The 23,619-nt window shown below is 39.1% G+C and overlaps 2 protein-coding genes across 2 annotated transcripts in view; both read right to left on the bottom strand.

The window, feature by feature from the left end:
* Window positions 1–2,989, bottom strand: part of czib (CXXC motif containing zinc binding protein) — a 5,137-nt gene extending 2,148 nt beyond the window's left edge. The window contains exons 1-5 of the mRNA XM_061931052.2: window positions 2,865–2,989; window positions 2,690–2,773; window positions 2,473–2,529; window positions 2,298–2,379; window positions 2,194–2,225 (exon numbers count right to left, since the gene is read on the bottom strand). Of these exons, the coding sequence (XP_061787036.1) occupies window positions 2,194–2,225; window positions 2,298–2,379; window positions 2,473–2,529; window positions 2,690–2,773; window positions 2,865–2,870 (261 nt within the window). The 5' untranslated portion in view covers window positions 2,871–2,989. The remainder of the gene's footprint in view (window positions 1–2,193; window positions 2,226–2,297; window positions 2,380–2,472; window positions 2,530–2,689; window positions 2,774–2,864) is intronic.
* A 651-nt stretch (window positions 2,990–3,640) lies between these two features.
* Window positions 3,641–22,059, bottom strand: uck2b (uridine-cytidine kinase 2b). The gene is made up of 7 exons (XM_061931058.2): window positions 21,894–22,059; window positions 15,134–15,293; window positions 13,428–13,524; window positions 13,202–13,344; window positions 4,781–4,878; window positions 4,660–4,708; window positions 3,641–4,589 (listed from the first exon to the last, which is right to left on the bottom strand). Exons 1-7 carry the CDS (start codon window positions 21,996–21,998, stop codon window positions 4,453–4,455), a joined length of 789 nt encoding a protein of 262 aa, XP_061787042.2. The 5' UTR covers window positions 21,999–22,059; the 3' UTR covers window positions 3,641–4,452.
* Between the last annotated feature and the right edge of the window lie 1,560 nt (window positions 22,060–23,619).

Genomic DNA, 23,619 nt, shown 5'->3' with positions numbered 1-23,619 from the left:
TTTTCTTCTTAAATGTAGTGGCTTATATACTAAATATGGTAATCTTCCACCAAGTGGGTGAGGGGGGAACATGTTATTTCGTAGACTAACAGATACTACATTGCTTCATTTGGAAACAATTAAGGTATGTAAATAAACATTAACTAAATATTTCTGTGTAAATAACGTTCATACTGTATCTGCTCCTTGTATATGGAAAAATGTTTTTTTCTTATAAAATTTAGTGGCTTATATGGTAAATATGGTAATCTTCCACACAATGGGAGGGGGGCATATTTTTTTGTAGACTAACAGATACTACATTGCTTCATTTGGAAACAATTAAGGTATGTAAATAAACATTAACTAAATATTTCTGTGTAAATAACGTACATATCTGCTCCTTGTACCGGTATATGGAAAAATTGTTTTTTCTTCTAAAATTTACTGGGTGCGGCTTATATACCTTGTAGTCTAGAAAATATGGTAATCTTCCACCAAATGGGGAAAAAACATGTTATTTTGTAGACTAACATACTACATTGCTTCATTTGGAAACAATTAAGGTATGTAAATAAACATTAACTAAATATTTCTGTGTAAATAACATACATATTTGCTCCTTGTATATGGAAAAAAAATGTTTCTTCTAAAATTCAGTGGCTTGTATACTTTGTAGTCTGGAAAATATGGTAATCTTCCACCAAATGGAGGGTAAAACATGTTATTTTGTAGACCAACAGATACTACATTGCTTCATTTGGAAACAATTAAGGTATGTAAATAAACATTAACTAAATATTTCTGTGTAAATAACGTACATATCTGCTCCTTGTATATGGAAAAATTGTTTTTTTCTTCTAAAATTTACTGGGTGCAGCTTATACACTTTGTAGTCTGGAAAATATTGTAATCTTCCACCAAATGGGGAAAAAACATGTTATTTTGTAGACTAACATACTACATTGCTTCATTTGGAAACAATTAAGGTATGTAAATAAACATTAACTAAATATTTCTGTGTAAATAACGTACATATTTGCTCCTTGTATATGGGAAAAAAAATGTTTCTTCTAAAATTCAGTGGCTTATATACTTTGTAGTCTGGAAAATATGGTAATCTTCCACCAAATGGGGGGTAAAACATGTTATTTTGTAGACTAACAGATACTACATTGCTTCATTTGGAAAAAAATAAGGTATGTAAATAAACCTTAACTAAATATTTCTGTGTAAATAACATACACATCTACTCCTTGTATGTGGAAAAATTGTTTTTTCTTCTAAAATTTAGTGGGTCCGGCTTATATACTTTGTAGTCTGGAAAATATGGTAATCTTCCACCCAATGGGAGGGGAGGCATATTATTTTGTAGACTAACAGATACTACATTGCTTCATTTGGAAACAATTAAGGTATGTAAATAAACATTAACTAAATATTTCTGTGTAAATAACGTACATACTGTATCTGCTCCTTGTATATGGAAAAATTGTTTTTTCTTCTAAAATTTAGTGGGTGCGGCTTATATACTTTGTAGTCTGGAAATAATAGTAATCTTCCACCAAATGGGGGAAAAAAACATGTTATTTTGTAGACTAACAGATACTACATTGCTTCATTTGGAAACAATTAAGGTAAACATTTACATAGTATTTCTGTGTAAATATCATACATATCTGCTCCTTGTATATGGAAAAAAAATGTTCTTCTAAAATTTAGTGGGTGCGGCTTATATACAGTACTTTGTAGTCTGGAAAATATGGTAATCTTCCACCAAATAGGGGGGTTGGGGGGGGGGGTCATGTTATTTTGTAGACTAACAGATACTACATTGCTTCATTTGCAAACAATTAAGGTATGTAAATAAACATTAACTAAATATTTATATGTAAATAACGTACATAAGTGCTCCTTGTATATGGCAAAATAGTTTTTTCTTCTAAAATGTAGTGGGTGCGGCTTATATACCGGAAAATACGGTATTTAAGCATTATATAAAACACTTTAAATTACAAACAAGAATAAATAAAAACATTTGTGCCGATTTTTTTTGTAATCAAAAATGAGGCAGTCAGGATTAATGGCTACAACGAGCATGTTTTTTTTTTTTTTTTTTAAGTGCACAGCTTTTCCAAGCAGGGTTTGACGCATGATACTGATAAAGCATGTTTACTTGAGAAGAGCTGGTCTAGGGTCAGGGTGTGTGCTTACATTATAAGGCGTGATCGTGTCCCCCAGAATATCTGCATGGAGACAGATGCATTTATTGATTATCAGTTTGCACAAAGTCAAAATAAATGGAAAGGAGCTCTTACCAATTGAGTTTTCCCTGGAGCAAAGTTTACACTTCTGCACCATGCTGGCACTTCCCCTTCCCCCTTTCAGCGGCGTGCTCTCCTACACATATATGTTAGAAAAGACAAAGTATGTTACAAAAGAGAAGTAGTTTGGACGTGCACGACTGAAGGAGCTGTATGTTGTGGCTCTTACCGCCTGGGTGATATACTGCCATTTATCTGGGATCTCGCCACAGTTGCCACACTTCAGCTAAGTACAAAGCAAACAGCAGGTTGAAAGGGAGTACAAACTGTGTGAAGAACATTCTGGAAGCAATAAAGGAACGTCCTCTGCAGCATAAAAGCGGATAATTATCCCAAAAAGGCAAAATACCACTTGAAGTGTTGGTAGCAATATTAGCTTGACGGACCTTCAGAAACCAGCGAAAGTCGTCACCCACTGGCGTCACGTTAGTTAGGTTCTCCAGGGTGGCTTTGAACTGGAGTCCGAATTTCTGTCAGGAGAATGACACGGGAAATATCACTGAAAAGCGCACAATAAACGCTCAAATGTTTCAATGTTTACAATGAAGCGTCGCAACGTACCACCATCTTGAATTGTGCTGCGTTCAAGGGCGCTCTGGAAATAGCAGTGCTCAAGTTCAATCATAATTAAAAAAAAGAAGTAAATTCTTGTAATTATGTCTTGCATTGTTGTAATTGTGTCACAAAAATGTAAACCGATGTTAATTAAATTAATAAGACATTTGCCTTTGCGCCTCACGATTCTTTGCGCATGCGTGCTGGTCAACAAAAGGAAGGTCCCACCATCTTGAATCCTGCTGCTTTCAGGGGCGCTCTGTAAATTGCAACGCTCAAGTTCAACGATAATAAAAGTGTTTATTTTGATATTCTTGTAATTATGTATTGTATTGTTTCAATTGCATCACAAAAAAAGTCAATATATGTTAATTACATTTATAGACCTTTGCTATTCTTTGCGCATGCGTTATTGGACAACAAAAGGAAGGTACCACCATCTTGAATCCTGCTGCTTTCAGGGACGCTGTGTAAATTGCAGCGCTCAAGTTCAATGATAAGAGTATTTATTTTGTTTTTTGCTTATTCTTGTAATTATGTATTGTATTGTTTCAATTGCGTCACAAAAATGTACATCTATGTTCATTAAATTAATAGACCTTTGCTATTCTTTGCGTATGCGTTATTGGACTCGTGCTGCTCAACAGAGTTATAAAAAAGTAAGAATTCAGTATTTAATCATGGTCCCAAGGTGGACAGACTGGATTTAAAAGCGCTGGAAGTGGGCAAAATGTAGACTTCGCCCTGGATTGAATGATCAGGGGGGAAAAAACAACAAAGTACGCACTTGGTGACATCCGTTTATTGACTACATTGCAACGTCAATCAGTCTTTAATTTACAATTCACACACTCGTCTTTTAACTGTACAAATAATCCAGTCAGTCGAACAATACAAAATAAATACGCAACGCCGAATAGAAAAATGATTCAAAGCTTCTTTTTTTTTTTTTTTATTGTAACCGGAAGTGACACCGGAAACGGTCGCGATTACTTGCTGTGCGCGTTCACCTGAGGCAACTTTGCGGAGGCATTGTGGTGGAGCCTCACGGATATTGCTGCGGCGATGACCTTGTATTGACCTGAGTACACGTCCGCCGTCGCGACGAATTCCTCCGGTAAAGCCAAGTTTATATTTGACCACGTGTGCAGTTCAATGACGTCACGGCCATTCCACGTCAGGACACTGGTTGACAGGCGACTTGAGTTCAGTTCCAGATGCGGTAGTGTTGAACTAAATACTTCACAATGAACACAAGCCCGAGATGATCAAACAAATCCAAAGTGCAATCTGGGTTTGCTGAACAAATATTTACCACACTCCCAATCAAGCGGGGGTTCAAGTTTTATCAGTTTAAAATATATAATAAAAAAAAAAAAACAAGTGAAGGGGATACATTGAAACAAAAGGTGGTCTTGCAAGGAGAATCCATAGAAAATGGGACAATGAAGAACTAAGAACAAGGAGTAGTCATGGTAATAAAAAGGCATTTGGATTGTGGATGCAAATCTTTCTTTTTTTCCTCCGACTCATCTTAAATACAGTGATGCGTTATTTACACCCTCTCCTCCCTGGGAAGAGAGGCGCGGCCGGGTCAATGCGGCCGGCTGCTGGACTCGGACGTCCGTCGCTGGCGAGGGGTGCTGAGGCCGTTGGTGCAGCCGTTGTGGCGCTTGCTGGGGCCGCCGTTGAGAATGTCCTGGATGTGCTGGACTATCAAGTTGATGGCCACTGGGGGACAGGGAGGCAGCCAGTCAGCAAAAAAAACAACAACATCCAGACATTAGAGCGTTAACTTTACCCAGGTTGTCCGCTCCTCGGGGGATGATCACGTCCGCGTACTTCTTAGTCTGGTGAAGAAAACAGGGAAGGGTCAACAACTGCACGGCACAAGTTGTGCAGAGTGGGGTGGCGTCACGTACGGGGAGGCAGAACTCCTCAAACGCCGGTTTCACGAAGGTGATGTACTGCGCCAGCACTTGCTCCAGCTCTCGCCCGCGCTCACCGATGTCTCGGAGAACTGCACACACGCAGGGTGAGAGGTGAGAGATGAGTCATACACTCCAAAAGTCATGCATTCCTACGAGAAAGTGTTCAAATGTGTTTGTGGAAAGGAAATGACACCAGGAAGTAGTGTTGTCACCAGTGTTGGGAACGCTGTTAGTTTCGGCGGTAACTAGTAATCTAACGCGTTATTTTTTATATTCAGTAACTCAGTTACCGTTACTACATGATGCGTTACTGCGTTATTTTACGTTATTTTTTATGTAATTCCGGCTAGAAACTGAAGATCTGAGTGTGTTTTATTGGAGCGCTGCAGTGTCGTCCTTCTGAATGTCTGGGTGTGGGGAGGGGGGCGTGTCTGTGTTTACCGTATTTTCCGCACCATAAGCCGCCCTGGGTTATAAGCCGCGCCTTCAATGAACGGCATATTTCAAAACTTTGTCCACCTATAAGCCGCCCCGTGTTATAAGCCGCATCTAACTGCGCTAAAGGGAATGTCAAAAAAACAGTCAGATAGGTCAGTCAAACTTTAATAATATATTAAAAACCAGCGTGATGTGGGCGCGCATGGAGTCGTATATCAACATGGACGGAGCTGCGTGAAAAAAGCCACCCGGCCTCTTCGCGTAAACTTCCCTTAACCACTCGCTCATCTTTTCTTCATCCATCCATCCCTTCGAGTTAGCTTTTATGATGACGCCGGCTGGAAAGGTCTCTTTTGGCAAGGTCTTCCTTTTGAATATCACCATGGGTGGAAGTTTCTGGCCATTAGCATGGCAAGCTAGAACCACAGTGAAGGATGACTTCTCATTCCCTGTGGTGCGAATATTCACCGTACGTGCTCCCGTTGTATCCACAGTGCGGTTCACAGGAATATCAAAAGTCAGTGGAACCTCGTCCATGTTGATAATGTTCTCTGGCCGGATCTTTTTTTCAGCTATCTTGTTTTTACAATATGCACGGAAAGTAGCCAGCTTTTCTTGAAAGTCTTTAGGCAGTTGCTGTGAAATAGTAGTCCGTGTGCGGATGGAGAGATTGCGTCTTTTCATGAACCGGAAACCTGTCGCTTAGTAGGAGCCATTTTGTGGTCTTTACAGATCTCCCGTCCAAAGGCAAAACCCAGTAACTCAATTTTGGTCAAAACTGAGCTGATAATAATTTTGGAGTTACTAGGTGATATGCTGAACATTCTGAACGAAAATTGCAGGCTGGAATTGCGGATACCAATTAACATCAACAAAGCAGAAATCAAATCTCTGTGAATGGATGGGACTTTAATATAAAATAGATTGGTTTTCGTTTGTTTTATCAAAATCAGCTAGAAGTGAGTTACTAGGTTCTGCTTTTGGACGGGAGAGATGTAAACACACAAAGGAAATGAAACGTAATATCCGCGCGCTTCTTCTTCTTCTTCTTCTTCTTCTACGGGGGCGGGTGGTTGCTTACAGTAGAAGAAGCGCTTCCTGTTCTATGGGGGCGGGTGCTTACCTTGGCGGTTGCTTACGTAGAAGAAGAAGCGCTTCCTCTTCTACGGGGAAAAAGATGGCGGCTGTTTACCGTAGTTGCGAGACCTAAACTTTATGAAAATGAATCTTAATATTAATCCATATATAAAGCGCACCGGGTTATAAGCCGCACTGTCAGCTTTTGAGTAAATTTGTGGTTTTTAGGTGCGGCTAATAGTGCGGAAAATATGGTACTTACAATGGAGTCGCAGACTCGAGTGTCTTAACATGGAGATATTCTCACTTCTTTTTTTTGTCGAGCACAAAGAAAAGAACATTTTAGTTAAATGTAAGTTGTGTCTTGGATCTACTGCCCAAAACAACAATTCAAATCTGCCTGGTTAGGCTTTGTGTATGTCACGTGTGCCTTCCTTAGGTGAAGCCAGCTTTACAGCTATGTTGTTATTATGCTGTTTGTTACTTATGTTGCAGCTATTTAAAATAGTTTTGTCAATTTGTTCTGGCCTGAAATAAATTGGCCCTTTGAAACATATGTAGAGCACATTGCTTAGCAGAGTTCAGTGATGCAAATGCATGTCAAGTTGATCAACTCATTGTATTATCCTCCACTGCAATAACAGTACTGAAATGAAGGCTAAAAGGGCATTAATGGGAGCTTTTCAAAAAAAAGAAGAAGAAGAAAAAAAAAACCGCATTACTTTTTGGTGTAAGTAACTGAGTTACTTTTTAAATAAAGTAACTAGTAACTGTAACTAGTTACTGGTTTTCAGTAACCAACCCAACACTGGTTGTCCCGATACCAACATTTTGGTACCGATACCAAAATGTATTTCGATACTTTTCTAAATAAAGGGGACCACAAAAAATGTCATTATTGTCTTTATTGTAACAAACAAAAAATCTTAGGGTGCATTAAACATATGTTTATTATTGTAATTTAGTCCTTAAATAAAATAGTGAACATACTAGACAACTTGTCTTTTAGTAGTAAGTAAACAAATAAAGACTCCTAATTAGTCTGCTGACATATGAAGTAACATATTGTGTCATTTATACACCTATTATTTTGTACACATTATGAGGAACAAACTGTAAAAATGTATTATTAATTTACTGTTAATATCCTTATATATATTCTTTCTACACTTCTGTTAAAATGTAATAATCACTTATTCTTCTCTTCTTTGATACTTGACATTAGTTTTGGATGATACCACACATTTAGGTGTCGATCCGATACCAAGTAGTTACAGGATCATACAATAAAATATAATACCAAATAAACCAATAATAACATGATTAAGAAATACTGATGTAAAGGGTAGGTGTCGCGCTCTTTTCTGTTTTAACATGTTCTATCTACACTTCTGTTAAAATGTAATAATCACTTATTCTTCTCTTCCTTGATACTTGACATTAGTTTTGGATGATACCACACATATAGGTATGGATCCGATACCAAGTAGTTACAGGATCATACATTGGTCATATTCAAAGTCCTCATGTGTCCAGGAATGTATTTACTGACGTTATAAACATAATATGAATTTTTAAAAAAGAAAAAAATATATATTGATGTAATCATAGTACGGTAACATCGACTAGATACGCTCTTGTACTTGGTATCATTACAGTGGATGTCAGGTATAGATCCACCCATGGCATTTGTTTACATTGTGACGGCGGTGAGCTATTGTATCCTCCTACGGTGTGTAGTGAAGCATGTTTAGATATTCCCCCCCCTACGGTGATAATGATACTTGTCAGAAACGTACTTTATTTGTCACCATGGAGGCCAGGACTAGTGATTTAGAAGTAGCTAAAACACTGTGGATGGACGTTAGCCGCTCGCTATGTCTTAAAGCAGCTCTTCCTGAGGGTGTTTCAGTGTTATAACTTCACCTTTATCTTGACTTTTTACACCAAAATGAGTCCATTCTCCCTTTTGTGTCTACACGCTGTGTCTGCTTGTAAGTACTCTGTGTGTGTGCGCTGCCAACATGCTCCTCTGCTCCTAAAACCAGCAATGTCACCATGTGAAGTCATGCCCATTAAAATAAATATGGGGAAGCGGTACTTTTCAAACAGAGTATAGTAGCGTTTTTGATTAATTAGTACTGGTATACCGTACAACCCTACAAGGAAGTGAACTAAATGACAAAGATGCAAATACAGTAACATTTAAAAATGTATTAGTCTGAATTTTTCAAATGAGCAAAAAATAACATTAGATAGTGGGAGTGTCAAAGAAATCCATTTTCAGGTTATTCTCCATTCATAATCGATTAAAAAAACAAAAAAAAATCGATTACCGTATTTTTCGGAGTATAAGTCGCACCAGCCGAAAATGCATAATAAAGAAGGAAATAAACATATATGAGTCGCACTGGAGTATAAGTCGCATTTTTTGGGGAAATGTATTTGATAAAAGCCAACAGCAAGAATAGACATTAGAAAGGCAATTTAAAATAAATAAAGAATAGTGAACAACAGGCTGAATAAGTGTATGTTATATGAGGCATAAATAACCAACTGGTATGTTAACGTAACATATTATGGTAAGAGTCATTCAAATAACTCTAACATATAGAACATGCTATACAATGTGTCACTCCTAATCGCTAAATCCCATGAAATCTTATACGTCTAGTCTCTTACGTGATTGAGATAAATAATATTATTTGATATTTTACGCTAATGTGTTAATAATTTCACACATAAGTCACTCCTGAGTAGAAGACGCACCCCCGGCCAAACTATGAAAAAAACTGCCACTTATAGTCCGAAAAATACGGCACATTTTTTTTGTGATCTACATCTGCTATACACATTTAATTTAGAAAAGACAAGTGTTGATACTTCTCTTGTTGCATTTTTTGTATTTGACTTGGTTAAATGTTTGGGCAGAATTTTATTTAACAAAACCATTTTCCTTTTAGTAATATTGATATTTACTAGAGATGTTTTATCTATTTTATGGAGGATTGTAGTTAATCATATAACTGGCATCCAATGTTATTATAAAATGAATGTGTGGTGCCCTACTGGATAAGCATGTGTTGAACATGAACACATCTTGGCTCAAACCTCTACATTTGAGTCTTTTGCAGCTTTAAAGCATACTTGATAAATACCCGTTAGAGATGCGCGGATAGGCAATTTATTTCATCCGCAACCGCGTCAGAAAGTCGTCAACCATCCGCCATCCACCCGATGTAACGTTTGATCAGAACTGCACCCGCCCGCCATCCGCCCGATCTAATATAGATGATGCAAGGCATTAGTGAGCCTGCCAACTACTCCGGTTTTCCCGTAATTCGTACGGTTTTCATCAACCTATTCCGGGTTTTTCATTAATTAAAAAAAAAAAAAAAGGGTGAAAACTACGCGAATTGCACCTTGTGCAGACAAGATTTTTCGATCGGACACGGAGGAATTAGCCATGTAAAAGACCACGTTGGGACAAAAAAACACAAGTCTAATGCCGTTGCTAGCGATACAAGTGGAAAACTTTCAACGTTTTTCGTCGCCCAAACAGATTCTTTGGATGTGATAAATGCCGAAGTTTTATTTACGGAGGCAATAATTGAGCATGGACTTCCAATCGCACTGGCTGATCACATGGGACAGTTACATGTTTGTAATGCAACCTTTAAAAATCATTACGCGGTGATCGCGGTCCCAAAAATAAACTTTTCTTGCATGATAATGTCCAACAAAATTCGCTTTATATTACTATAGAGTCCGTTTAACGAATGAGTTTGATGGTTTATCACAAACCTTAAATGAAAGAAGTCTTTTGTTCTCCTGCACCATGGCCTTGCTTCGTGTTTGGTGCGCAAGCTTTATAACCTCACTGAGGTTATAAAGCTTTTGCCTGTTAAAGAAAGCAGCACAGACTTTCGCGTGCCACGCTGTCACGACCCAGACGCACACCAGTGCGCAATCATATGGGAGCCGCGCTGAGCGCACCTCCAAGCGCGTCTCGCTGCCGGCGACGGCCGCGTATATGGGCCCGACGCTCCAGCGCCATCCATTTTCAGGGCTAGTTGATTCGGCAGGTGGGTTGTTACACACTCCTTAGCGGGTTCCGACTTCCATGGCCACCGTCCTGCTGTCTATATCAACCAGGGTGAGCCCCACCCCTTTCGTGAGCGCACTGCGCGCGGAGTGACCCCTGTTACGCGCCCCCGGCAACAGGGGTGGCGGGCAGGTAAGCTGCGCGGGCGGAGCGCGCGGAGTGACCCCTGTTACGAGCCCCCGGCCACGGGGGTGGCGGGCAGGTAAGGTGCTTACCTGCTGCGCGTGACGCCGGCCGCGGCGAAGGCGGACGAGGCGGGGTGTCGGTGCGGTGGGCGCGGTAGTGACCCTGGACATGCGTCGGGCCCTTCTCGCGGATCGCCTCAGCTACGGCTCCCGGTGGGGCCCTCTCGGGGGAAGGGGCCTCGGTCCCGGACCCCGGCGAGGCGTCCCTTCTCCGCTCCGTAAAAGTGTCCATCTCTTTTCTTTTTTCTTCTTCTGTTGTGGCATATGCAGCAGGTGCCTGCTCGTTTTTCGTATGTGGGTAACAACATTTAACTATGTATATATATTTCCGAATTGGTTTAACTGCCACCCGCAAAAAAAAAAAAAAAAAAATATATATATATATATATATATATATATATAATTAATCCACTTGACCCGACCCGCGCGCGGATAAAATCGTATTTTTTTAAATTTCATCCGCCCGATCCGCGGATAATCCGCGGACTCTGCGGTTGTGTCCGCAAACCGCGCATCTCTAATACCCGTTCACCAAAACAAATCATCAAGTCAGAATACAGCTGGTGTATTCATGTGTTGGGGCTTCAATGACAGCACGCTGGGCGCCATCAAATATGTCACCCAATTTGGCGTGTTTGAGGCAGCACTGGTTTTGTCATTGTGTACTGGGAACTACAAACCCCGTTTCCATATGAGTTGGGAAATTGTGTTAGATGTAAATATAAACGGAATACAATGATTTGCAAATCATTTTCAACCCATATTCAGTTGAATATGCTACAAAGACAACATATTTGATGTTCAAACTGATAAACTTTTTTTTTTCTGCAAATAATCATTAACTTTAGAATTTGATGCCAGCAACACGTGACAAAGAAGTTGGGAAAGATGACAATAAATACTGATAAAGTTGAGGAATGCTCATCAAACACTTATTTGGAACATCCCACAGGTGAACAGGCTAATTGGGAACAGGTGGGTGCCATGATTGGGTATAAAAGTAGATTCCATGAAATGCTCAGTCATTCACAAACAAGGATGGGGCGAGGGTCACCACTTTGTCAACAAATGCGTGAGCAAATTGTGGAAGAGTTTAAGAAAAACCTTTCTCAACCAGCTATTGCAAGGAATTTAGGGATTTCCCCCATCTACACTCCGTAATATCGTCAAAGGGTTCAGAGAATCTGGAGAAATCCCTAAGCCCGTGACCTTCGATCCCTCAGGCTGTACTGCATCAACAAGCGACATCAGTGTGTAAAGGATATCACCACATGGGCTCAGGAACACTTCAGAAACCCACTATCAGTAACTACAGTTGGTCGCTACATCTGTAAGTGCAAATTAAAACTCTACTATGCAAGGCGAAAACCGTTTATCAACAACACCCAGAAACGCCGTCGGCTTCGCTGGGCCTGAGCTCATCTAAGATGGACTGATACAAAGTGGAAAAGTGTTCTGTGGTCTGACGAGTCCACATTTCAAATTGTTTTTGGAAACTGTGGACGTCGTGTCCTCCGGACCAAAGAGGAAAAGAACCATCCGGATTGTTATAGGCGCAAAGTGTAAAAGCCAGCATGTGTGATGGTATGGGGGTGTATTAGTGCCCAAGACATGGGTAACTTACACATCTGTGAAGGCGCTGAAAGGTACATACAGGTTTTGGAGCAACATATGTTGCCATCCAAGCAACGTTACCATGGACGCCCCTGCTTATTTCAGCAAGACAATGCCAAGCCACGTGTTACATCAACGTGGCTTCATAGTAAAAGAGTGCGGGTACTAGACTGGCCTGCCTGTAGTCCAGACCTGTCTCCCATTAAAAATGTGTGGCGCATTATGAAGCGTAAAATACCACAACGGAGACCCCCGGACTGTTGAACAACTTAAGCTGTACATCAAGCAAGAATGGGAAAGAATTCCACCCGAGAAGCTTCAAAAATGTGTCTCCTCAGTTCCCAAACGTTTACTGAGTGTTGTTAAAAGGAAAGGCCATGTAACACAGTGGTGAACATGCCCTTTCCCAACTACTTTGGCACGTGTTGCAGCCATGAAATTCTAAGTTGTTTATTATTTGCAAAAAAAAAAAAAAAGTTTATGCGTTTGAACATCAAATATGTTGTCTTTGTAGTGCATTCAATTGAATATGGGTTGAAAAGGATTTGCAAATCATTGTATTCCGTTTATGGTTACATCCAACACAATTTCCCAACTCATATGGAAACAGGGTTTGTACTTGGTTTTGTCATTGTGTACTGGTGCTGGGAACTACTTGGTGTTGTCATTGTGTACTGGTGCTGGGAACTAGTTGGGCATGGCAGCCATGAGCACACAAGGGCGTTATATTAGCACGCCAGAGTCAACATGCACGCCCCCACGCGGTCTGGGACATGATAGATATTCACCACACCTTCGGGGACAAGGCGGTGCTGACTCATCACTGGCACCCACTAAACACTTTCCACTATGGGATAACTGGCTGCCCTTGAGCAATCTTTAAAATGACGTCTTTTGTGCAATCTGACTTCAACAGCAACACACACATTTATATACACGCATACATACACACACACATATATATATACTGCTTCACAAAAAGAGTCCACACACCTCTGCGAGAGAGCCGAGTGTCTGGGTCGGTGTCCACAAACAGCTTCATCTGGAACAGGTCGCGGATCTCCTGCGAGTAGAACATCAGGATGCCCTCAAACAACACCACGTCAGCCGGGTACACCGTGATGAACTCCTCCTTCCTGAAAGCAGTGACAACACATGTAGGGAAGACCATGGGACTCACACCCGGGCCCAGAAAGAGCTCTAGCTAAGGAGAGCTCACCTGGAATGGGTGACAAAATCATAAACTGGAATCTGGACAGTCTTCCCCTGCAGGATCTGCCGCAAAGTCTGCATGATCAAGTCGTTGTCGAAGGCATCTGCAAGCAAGACAACACTCAGCCTGGACCAACAGCTGTGTCCATGAGCACGGAAACAACTGCTGATTGGGAATTGGACCATGAGGCAGGTGCTTCTTCTAGACATACACTATATTATATTTGGCCACCTGCATTGACTCACATATGAAGTTGAAGTGCCATCCCATTCCTAACCCATAGGGTTCAATATGATGTTGCAGCTATTACAGCTTCAACTCTTCTGGGAAGGCTGTCCACAAGGTTGCAGAGTGTGTTTATAACAATTTTCCATCATTCTTCCAAAAGCACATTGGTGAGGTCACACACTGATGTTGGTGGAGAAGGCCTGGCTCTCAGTCTCCCTTCTAATTCATCCCAATGGTGTTCTATCGGGTTCAGGTCAGGACTCTGTGCAGGCCAGTCAAGTTCATCCACACCAGACTCTGTCATCCATGACGTTATGGATCTTGCTTTGTGCACTGATGCACAGTCATGTTTCCACAAGGTTGGGAGCATGGAATTGTCCAAAATATTTTGCTATCCTGGAGCATTCAAAGTTCCGTTCACTGGAACTAAGGGGCCAAGCCCAACTCCTGAAAAACCAACCCCACACCATAATTCCTCCTCCACCAAATTTCACACTCGGCACAATGCAGCCCGAAATGTAGCGTTCTCCTGGCAACCTCCAAACCCAGACTGGTCCATCAGGTTGTCAGATGGAAAAGCGTGATTCATCAGTCCAGAGAAGGCGTCTCCACTGCTCTAGAGTCCTGTGGTGATGTCCTTTACACCACTGCATCCCACGCTTTGCATTGGACTTGGTGATGTATGGCTTAGATACAGCTGTCGGCCATAGAAACCCATTCCATGAAGCTCTCTGCGTACTGTACGTGGGCTAATTGGAAGGTCACATGAAGTTTGGAGCTCTGTAGCAACTGACTGTGCAGAAAGTCTTTGACCTCTCTGTCAGTTTACGTGGCCTACCACTTGGTTGCTGTTGTTCCCAAACTCTTCACTTTTCTTAGAATAAAGTTGACTTTGGGATATTTAGGAGCAAGGAAATTTCACGACTGGATTTGTTGCACAGGTGGCATCCTGTGACAGTTCCATGCTGGAAATCACTGAGAGCGGCCCATTCTTTCACAAATGTTTGTAGAAACAGTCTCCATGCCTAAGTGCTTGATTTGATACACCGGGCCAAGTGATTAGGACACCTGATTCTCATCATTTGGATGTGTGACCAAATACTTTTGGCAATATAGTGTACGTATAGTAGTAGATTAATAATCAATTTTTACAGTTTGTCCCTCATAAAGTGTACAAAATAATAGGTGTATAAATGACACAATATGTTACTGCATAGACTAATTAGGAGTCTTTGTTTGTTTACTTACTACTAAAAGACAAGTTGTCTAGTATGTTCAACATTTTATTTAAGGACTACATTTTTAAGATTTTTTGTTACAATAAAGACAATAATGCAATTTTTTGTGGTCCCCTTTATTTAGAAGAGTATGGAAATACATTTTGGTACCGGTACCAAAATATTGGCATGGGGACAACCCTCGAGGGAACTAGACCGTAAATAATCAAAATGTTTTCTAAAAAAAGGGTAAAAATATTTGTTTACCTGGATGGTCAAAGTTGTACTGGCCCTTGAGCGTCTTGGCCTTCTGGTCCGGGGTCAGCACTTTGTAGAAGCTGTCCTGGCTGAGGATGGCCACCTGCCTCTGGTGGTGGTCGATCTTGTTCTGGCCCAGCAGCTCCATGATCTTCTCGCACACAGACGACTGCAAAGCACAAGCCAGAATGCAAATAGTTAAAACAAAACAAGCAAAGACACTGAAAAGATGTTTTATCGAGTGTGCTAACATAGTTTCGTTGTACTTGTGCAATGACAATAAAGTCCTATCCTATCGCGCCATCTTGTGGACGAGTTTAATCACTGCAGAGCTTTCAACCGGAAGTAGAAGTGCCGTTCCGCCTTCTAGCCGTCCACAGCATTTCTACTCATATAAACTCTAAATGCATCACTCCAAGCAACGTTTGTAAGTTTTACAATATAACTAAAACTATTCTTACTTACTACAGCATCCCATGTGTGATGTCTGTAGGAGTGTTTTCATGCATATTTGCACGTAATGTAATCAATTTACCAAAACGTCACCGTGGAGTTATTGAGTCTGTTGAGCTGACTGGAGAGCTAGCTTGCGCAGCTAGTGGGTCCATGACCATGACTTCTGTTTTGTTTAATCTCCCGTTTTACTGCCCTGTTACAGACACATTTACGTATGAATCTGCGGCTACTATCTGGAAAGAAATGTTTTCTAAAACCGAGTGGGTAAAATGCGGTACATGTGGGTGTTTCCTTTACTGTGTCCTCTTTGACCTGGCCAACAGACTAAGTCTCTGGGTGAATGCTGACAGGACATTCTGCCGCCGCTGCTTTTGTTTTCATCAAATGGAGCCTCAAAAATGTCAGACACCCCCTGTCAGGGAGCAAGAGAAGCAGTATTACTCATTTATTCTATATATTTTTTGTTAACTCTCTCTTTTTTTTCTTTTTTTTTTTAACAACACAAAAATATTAGAAAATGTCCCCCAAAAAATGCTCAAAAAGTGCTCAATTATTATTTTTCAATGCTTAAAAATATATAGACCGACTTCAGATCCATCTGTTGCCATAATTGTAATTATTTTTTGTGAAGTCCTTTTTTTTAAATAAGAAAACACAAAAATATGAAAAAATGTCCCCCAAAAAATGCTCAATTATTTTTTTTCAACGCTTAAAAATATATAAATCGACTTCAGATCTATCTGTTACCATAATTGTAATTTTTTTTGTTAAGTCCTTTTTTTTTTTAAATAAGAAAACTAAAATATGAAAAACTGTCTCCCAAAAAATGCTCAAAGTGCTCAATTGTTTTTTTCAATGCTTAAAAATATATAGACTGACTTCAGATCTATCTGTTGCCATAATTGTAATTATTTTTTTGTTTAAGTCCTTTTTTTTTTTTAATAAAAAAAACACAAAATTATGAAAATATGTCTCCCAGAAAATGCTTTAAGTGCTCAATTATTTTTTCCAACGCTTAAAAATATATAAATCGACTTCAGATCTATCTGTTGCCATAATTGTAATTATTTTTGTCAAGTCCTTTTTTTAAAAAAAATAAGAAAACACAAAAATATGAAAAATGTACCCCAAAAAATGCTCAAAGTGCTCAATTATTTTTTCCAACGCTTAAAAAAATGTAGACCGACTTCAGATCTATCTGTTGCCATAATTGTAATTATTTTTTGTTAAGTCCTTTTTTAAAAAATAAAACACAAAAATATGGAAAAATGTCCCCCAAAAAATGCTCAAAGTGCTCAATTATTTTTTTCAACACTTAAAAATATATGGACCGACTTCAGATCTATCTGTTGCCATAATTGTAATTATTTTTCGTTAAGTCCTTTTTTTTTTATAAATAAGAAAACACAAAAATATGAAAAAATGTCTCCCAAAAAATGCTCAAAGTGGAGTATTTCATGTAAAGTAATTGGAACCCCTAAATAGATCAATAATTCATAACAACATTGCTTTTGGGCAAGGACAGTTTGACATTTAAAAAAAAAAGTGTTAAAAATAAGTCACACATATATATACATACATATATACATGTATATATACATACATGTGTATATATATATATATATATATATATATATATATATATATATATATATATATATATATATATATATATATATATATATATATATATATATATACACACACACACACACACTTGCTCTTTTATTCCATTTTTTAATATTTGTAGACTGAGCCATTAAAAAATGTGTTTTAGATCAAGTGGATTGTGGGATACTGGCTTGGTGGACTTGAGTCTGATTTGAATCCAGAACAAGGCGCTGCCTCGCTGCAGCCTACGCCACTTTCATGCAAGCGGGCTGAAATTGCATCATGCCAGCCCAGCGGGGTGCATGACATCACACTGAATTTTAATTGCACTTGATTCACGGCTGACATGACAAAATAAACCACACTAAGCAGAGCGTGTTGCACAATAAGTGAGATGACATTGTGTGATAGGTTCTTTTAAGCAAGATTGCTTAGGTGTTTAACCAGTTTCATGGTGAGAAAAAGCACCAGATGACGTGCTTGACATCCTTTATTGTACAAACCGCCTTCTGTTGATGGACATCCCTGTATTCATACTGGTTTTTCCAGGGTTTTAGTATCGCAAGTCCGGATTTCAATATTACATAACAGCCTCCTTTTGCCCTTAAGTGACACATCCTTTCTGCCAGTTTAAACGCTACCGAGTGTCTCCAATCTGATATTTTAACATCAGATTTGGGTCACATCTGGAGGTAGTCCGGATCCTTTTCCAAATGTGTCTGTAGTCTAAACATCAATGTGACCTGTTTAGGACTTTCACGTCAGCTGTGGGCGAGCTAAGTCACCCGTGTGGGCCAGCGGAAGTGGATACGTCATCACAACATCCTGTTTTAGTGATCAAGGTCTTTTTTTTCGGGGGACAAATTATGGGGGCATCACTAGTCAATAGTGTTAAATATCCTGTATGAGAGATATATATATACATATAACTAAGTAGAAAAATAAAGCTAGTGTAGATCCACGCTGATGACCATGTCTCCTCGACTTAACAGCCATAAAATGACGACAACCCTTCTAAATATATTGAACTATATATACACATTTATACATTTTACTTTAATTTGTTTTCACGTTTAAAAAAAACCCTCATTTTTTATAAAAAGGTGTGGCATCTTTTATTTTGCAATGTAGTAGTAGTCAACTTCCTTGTTCGTGTGTGGAATTGGGTCAACTTCCTTTGTTTACATTTGATCAAATTGCGCAAAAAAAAAAGATGTTGAGGCCACGTTACGGGCTGATAAAGATCAAATTTTACTTCTCATCTCATCCAACCATCCATTTTCTACCGCTTGTCCCTCTCGGGTCGCGGGTGTGCTGGAGCCTATCCCAGCTGCATTGCGGCGGAAGGCGCGGTAGACCTTGGACAAGTGTTCCCCTCATAGCAGACAACATTCACACACGAGGGACCATTTAGTGTGGACAATCCACCTATCAGGTGCATGTCTTAGGACCAGTCAGCTGGGAAAAAATCTTTTAGTCTACTTTGGCCTGCGGTGTAAACGTAGTCCTAGGTTCAGATGAGGACACAAACCCACAGGTGACATCATTGAGGGTTTGCTAAAATGTTTCTTATCAGTCTTTCTTAACCATTGTTGGGCCGCCAAACAATACATGTTGTAATGCACTTTTCCACCACGTGTGGCAGTAATGACAACATCAAACAAAGAGAAGAAGTCTAGAGGGGTTTTTTTGCGCCAAAATTGCGACCAAAGTGGTGAAGCTGTATTATTATTTCCACTTTAATTTTTTTGACAGTTTATTTATGAAACCTGTTCATTATTTATGGGGTTTTTTTTATAGCACAAAATAATTGTACGTAAACTTATTTTTCGTCAGTTATTTATTAGTCCCTTATGCAGTATATTTGGTTAATACTTATAGTTCCTAATTAGCCTGACCTAAGCCTAAGGTTTATATCAGAAATCCCCAACCTTTTTGACTCGGGGGGCCGCATTGGGTTAAAAAAAAAGTGTCCGGTGGCCGGGCTGTGTGTGTATATGTATATATACACTTACACACATATACATACATACATTTATATACATACACACATAAATTTATATATATATATATACATACATACATACATATATATACAGACATATACAACCATATATATATATATATATATATATATATATATATATATATATATACATACATACACACACACACATAAATGTATATATAAATATATATACATACATACATATATATACAACCATATATATATATATATATATATATATATATATATATATATATATATATATATATATATATATATATATAGACATATATATATATACATACATATACATACATACATACATACATACATATATATACATACATACATTTAGGGATGTCCGATAATGGCTTTTTGCCGATATCCGATATTGTCTAACTCTTTAATTACCAATGCCGATATCAACCGAAACCGATATCAACCGATATCGATATATACAGTCATGGAATTAACACATTATTATGCCTAATTTGGACAACCAGGTATGGTGAAGATAAGGTCCTTTTTAATTTTTTTTAAAAAGGACCTTAATTATATTATATATTATAAATTAATAAAATAAAATAAGATAAATAAATTAAAATCATTTTCTTGAATAAAAAAGAAAGTAAAACAATATAAAAACAGTTACATAGAAACTAGTAATTAATGAAAATGAGTAAAATTAACTGTTAAAGGTTAGTAGTATTAGTGGAGCAGCAGCACGCACAATCATGTGTGCTTACGGACTGTATCCCTTGCAGACTGTATTGATATATAATGTAGGAACCACAATATTAATAACAGAAATAAACAACCCTTTTGTGTGAATGAGTGTGAATGGGGGAGGGAGGTTTTTTGGGTTGGTGTACTAATTGTAAGTGTATCTTGTGTTTTTTATGTTGATTTAGTTAAAAAACAACAACAAAAAAACGATAATTTCCGATATTACATTTTAAAGCATTTATATATACGGTAGCTGTTTTGAAGCAACAAAAAAGGACATTATGTTAAATGAAGAGTTTCTGTCTCTGATAGTTGATATAATAATGTAAGTGCATCATTAAGCCTACATGAACTCCATGGTGTTCAGGGATGAATAGTCTCTCCTATTGCTATTGTACTACTATTGTCCGTCAGTCTACCCCAGGGCAGCTGTGGCTATGAAAGTAGCTTACCACCACCAGGTGTGAATGAATGATGGGTTCTACATGTAAAGCGACTTTGGGTATTTAGAAAAGCGCTATATAAATCCCAGGTATTATTACTATTTATTCAGCTATAGTTATATTAATCATTAGTAATGTAGCAGCCTAGTTTTGAATGGCAGGGTCCCTGCTATCACATGTTGATTAAAATACAACATTGACATAATAAAGATCAACTACAGGCTTCCCAAATGCTGTAATAAATGAAGCATGAGTTGACTCGAAACGGTTTAATGTTGCACTTTTTATATGTAGAAGAAAAGTTTTGTCATTTTATTTAATCTGAGCAACAACTTGAGGCAGTTTAATGATGATTAACATGGGCAGAATTATTATAGTGTTCCCAATGTTAAAAGGATAAAGCCATCGTTTACAAATTTGGTAAATAAATAACCAAAAAATTTATATTTTGTTGTTTTCTTACTGTACCGAAAATGAACCGAACTGTGACCTCTAAACCGAGGTACGTACTGGACTGAAATTTTTGTGTACAGTTACACCCCTACAAGTATTTATGTTGAGTGCAGTTGTTGATGTTAAATAAAAAGTGATTATTGGCAAAACCGCTTGTCATTCTTATGTTGAGGCGGCGGGGGTAACGTCGCTAGCTGCATTGCTGAATGTAACTAATAAAGTAACTTGTAATCTAACTTAGTTACATTTAAAATCAACTAATCAGTAAAAGTAACTAAGTTACTTTCTAAAGGAGTAATCAGTAGTCATTATTTAGATGAGTTTTTCAAGGTAACTGTGGCAACACTGTTTATAAATAAGGTGTATTAAATTGTATTAGCTATTTAATAACAACTAAGCGGTCTTTACATAACCAACGTGATTGGCTATTGAACTGGGTCTTTCTCCATAAAAAGAAAAGACTCCAAATGATCAAAGCAGGCTTATAAAAAAAGAGGTTTTGATGACTGCTTAAAAGCATGTTTGATGAAGCTGTGTTCATCTTTCTAAGAACAAAGGACGTGCAGGCGCGCTCCTAATCTTTACAGTCGCGGTTAGCGAATGTGGGTCAGACCTTTCCGTTAGCTGGAGACAAAACACTACCTTAGTTAAATAAACAATGTAGGGACGATATATCATTTTTAAGTCATAAATAAATGTTTGTCAGGTGGGAAAAATGCAAGTGTTTACAAACAAGGTACAGACAGTACGACCAGCTAGCTATTGTCTTCGATGGCTGAAATGACGTAATATAGTCCGCCTACACAATTGGCAGTTTCGGGCTCATGGGGGATATGTAAAGTTGATAATATAGCGCGAAAAGCGGCTAGATAGTATAACACATTTACATTTAGATAATGTCGACGTGCAGTTGTATCGCACCGGAAGCGCGATGGTTAAAAGAGATGACGGAGCTGTCAATCAAGCGGCGAGGAAGCCACGCGGTCAACCGGCAGCCGCGCCGTCGTTTAGCTGAAAACCCCCGCGTGGCAACTCCCTAAGCCCGCTCCCCTTTTAGACTTGAGATGCCGACCTTTCCGCTGGCGGTGCCCCCGGAGACACCGATGAGAAAAGGTTGCCGTATCACGTCGGTGTTGTCGCCCCGGTCCCGTAGGCGTGTTTCCGTGTCGCCGGCCATAGTTGCAATGTGCCGGCGAGGCCGCTGTGCGCGAAGATCACTGCGCCGAAGCTCCTCCCACATCCACACGACGACACTCTATTCACCCTTAAAATATACTCATTCAAATATAAATATACCCTCGGTTGGTTTAAACCGCCTTTAATTGTCGCAAACTTGACATTAAACCCGTTTTTGATAAAGTTATATTTGGTTTTCTTATTTCCTGGTCATAAAAATATCACCCAATCAGCAGTTACGTTTTGGAGGACGTATATCATATGTCCCGCCCCCCGGTATATCTCAGACATGGTAGTCCTGGGTCCAATCCCGGGCTCGGGATCTTTCTGTGTGGAGTTTGCATGTTCTCCCCAAGACTGCGTGGGTTCCCTCCGGGTACTCTGGCTTCCTCCCACCGCCAAAAAAACATGCACCTGGGGATAGGTTGATTGGCAACACTAAATTGGCCCTAGTGTGTGAGTGTGAATGTCGTCTGTCTATCTGTGTTGGCCCTATGATGAGGTGGCGACTTGTCCAGGGTGTACCGCGCCTTCCGCCCGAATGCAGCTGAGATAGGCTCCAGCACTCCCCGCGACCCCAAAAGGGACAAGCGGTAGAAAATGGATGGATGGATGGATGTTCTAATTTTACTCAGCATCGACTGCTACCTACTGGCGCTGACGAGACGCCGGGCCGCCATCTTGGAGTGGTGATCCGCTCCACTCAGTGCAATTCATTTGGCAGGAGCAATGAACTGTCAGCGCATTTAATTAATCTTACCTCACTGAATACCACTGATTTCCACGCGCTTTTTTGTCATACGTGTAGCTATGATAAAGGACATTCATAGTTTGCTTAACATTAATAGAATACTCTTATATGTTATAAGTGACCAGACGTCCGAGATCAAAACTGGGAATATAATCCCAGAGAAGGGGGAAAAAAACGGTCAGCTATTTTTAAATTGAAGAAACACTATGATTAGGTTATATATACATGCTACATAAACAATGTATGAATACATTAGATATCTATATATCTTATAGATTGTATCTCTGTTGCTGCAGCAGCAGAGAGTTTATTCTGTCTTGACACTTTGTATTGATATTTTGTATTACATTCTTCCCTTAAATGATCATGTTTACAGTGATTGTTTTACATGTATTTTTATGTATGTCGCTCTGGATAAAAGCGTCTGCCAAATACTTCAACATAAACATATAGAAACACCTGAAAGTCTTTATATCAGCTAAAACCACCAATCTGTTTCACTGCATTCAGAATAAAAGCCAATTCTGTCTTACCCAACATTGTTAGTATTTGAATATTGTTACTTGAAGACTTATTCCTATTACAATTATGCTGTTAAGAAAGTATTGTCTTATACTTTGTCTAAAATGAGAATGCATCAGTGGAGGCTGGTGAATTTTGTTTTAGGTGGGGCTGAAAGTTTGTAAACAAAGATTTATTTGTGATTTTCACATACAAATATTGTAGATCTTTGCTCCTTCTCAACTCTGTGGTAATATTATTTTCACAAAATACAACCAATAGTACGTTAATGTTAAATCTTACTTGTGAAAAGTAATCCCCCGATTCCTATTTTCAACAGTCCACTCATTTGAGCAGGAAAACGCTGAAC

The sequence above is a fragment of the Nerophis lumbriciformis genome, linkage group LG37 (genome assembly GCF_033978685.3).
Source record: "Nerophis lumbriciformis linkage group LG37, RoL_Nlum_v2.1, whole genome shotgun sequence".
NCBI lineage: Eukaryota > Metazoa > Chordata > Actinopteri > Syngnathiformes > Syngnathidae > Nerophis > Nerophis lumbriciformis.
The sequence above is the reverse complement of the archived record's forward strand: the minus strand, read 5'-3'. Positions and strand labels throughout refer to the sequence as shown.

Coding starts and splice junctions, on each gene's coding strand:
- uck2b (XM_061931058.2), bottom strand. CDS start 21,998: ATGGCCGGCGACACGGAAACACGCCTACGGGACCGGGGCGACAACACC. Junction 13,525..15,133: donor GTACAACTTTGACCATCCAG/GTAAACAAATAT, acceptor TCTTGCTTGCAG/ATGCCTTCGACAACGACTTG. Junction 4,709..4,780: donor TTGAGGAGTTCTGCCTCCCC/GTACGTGACGCC, acceptor TTTCTTCACCAG/ACTAAGAAGTACGCGGACGT.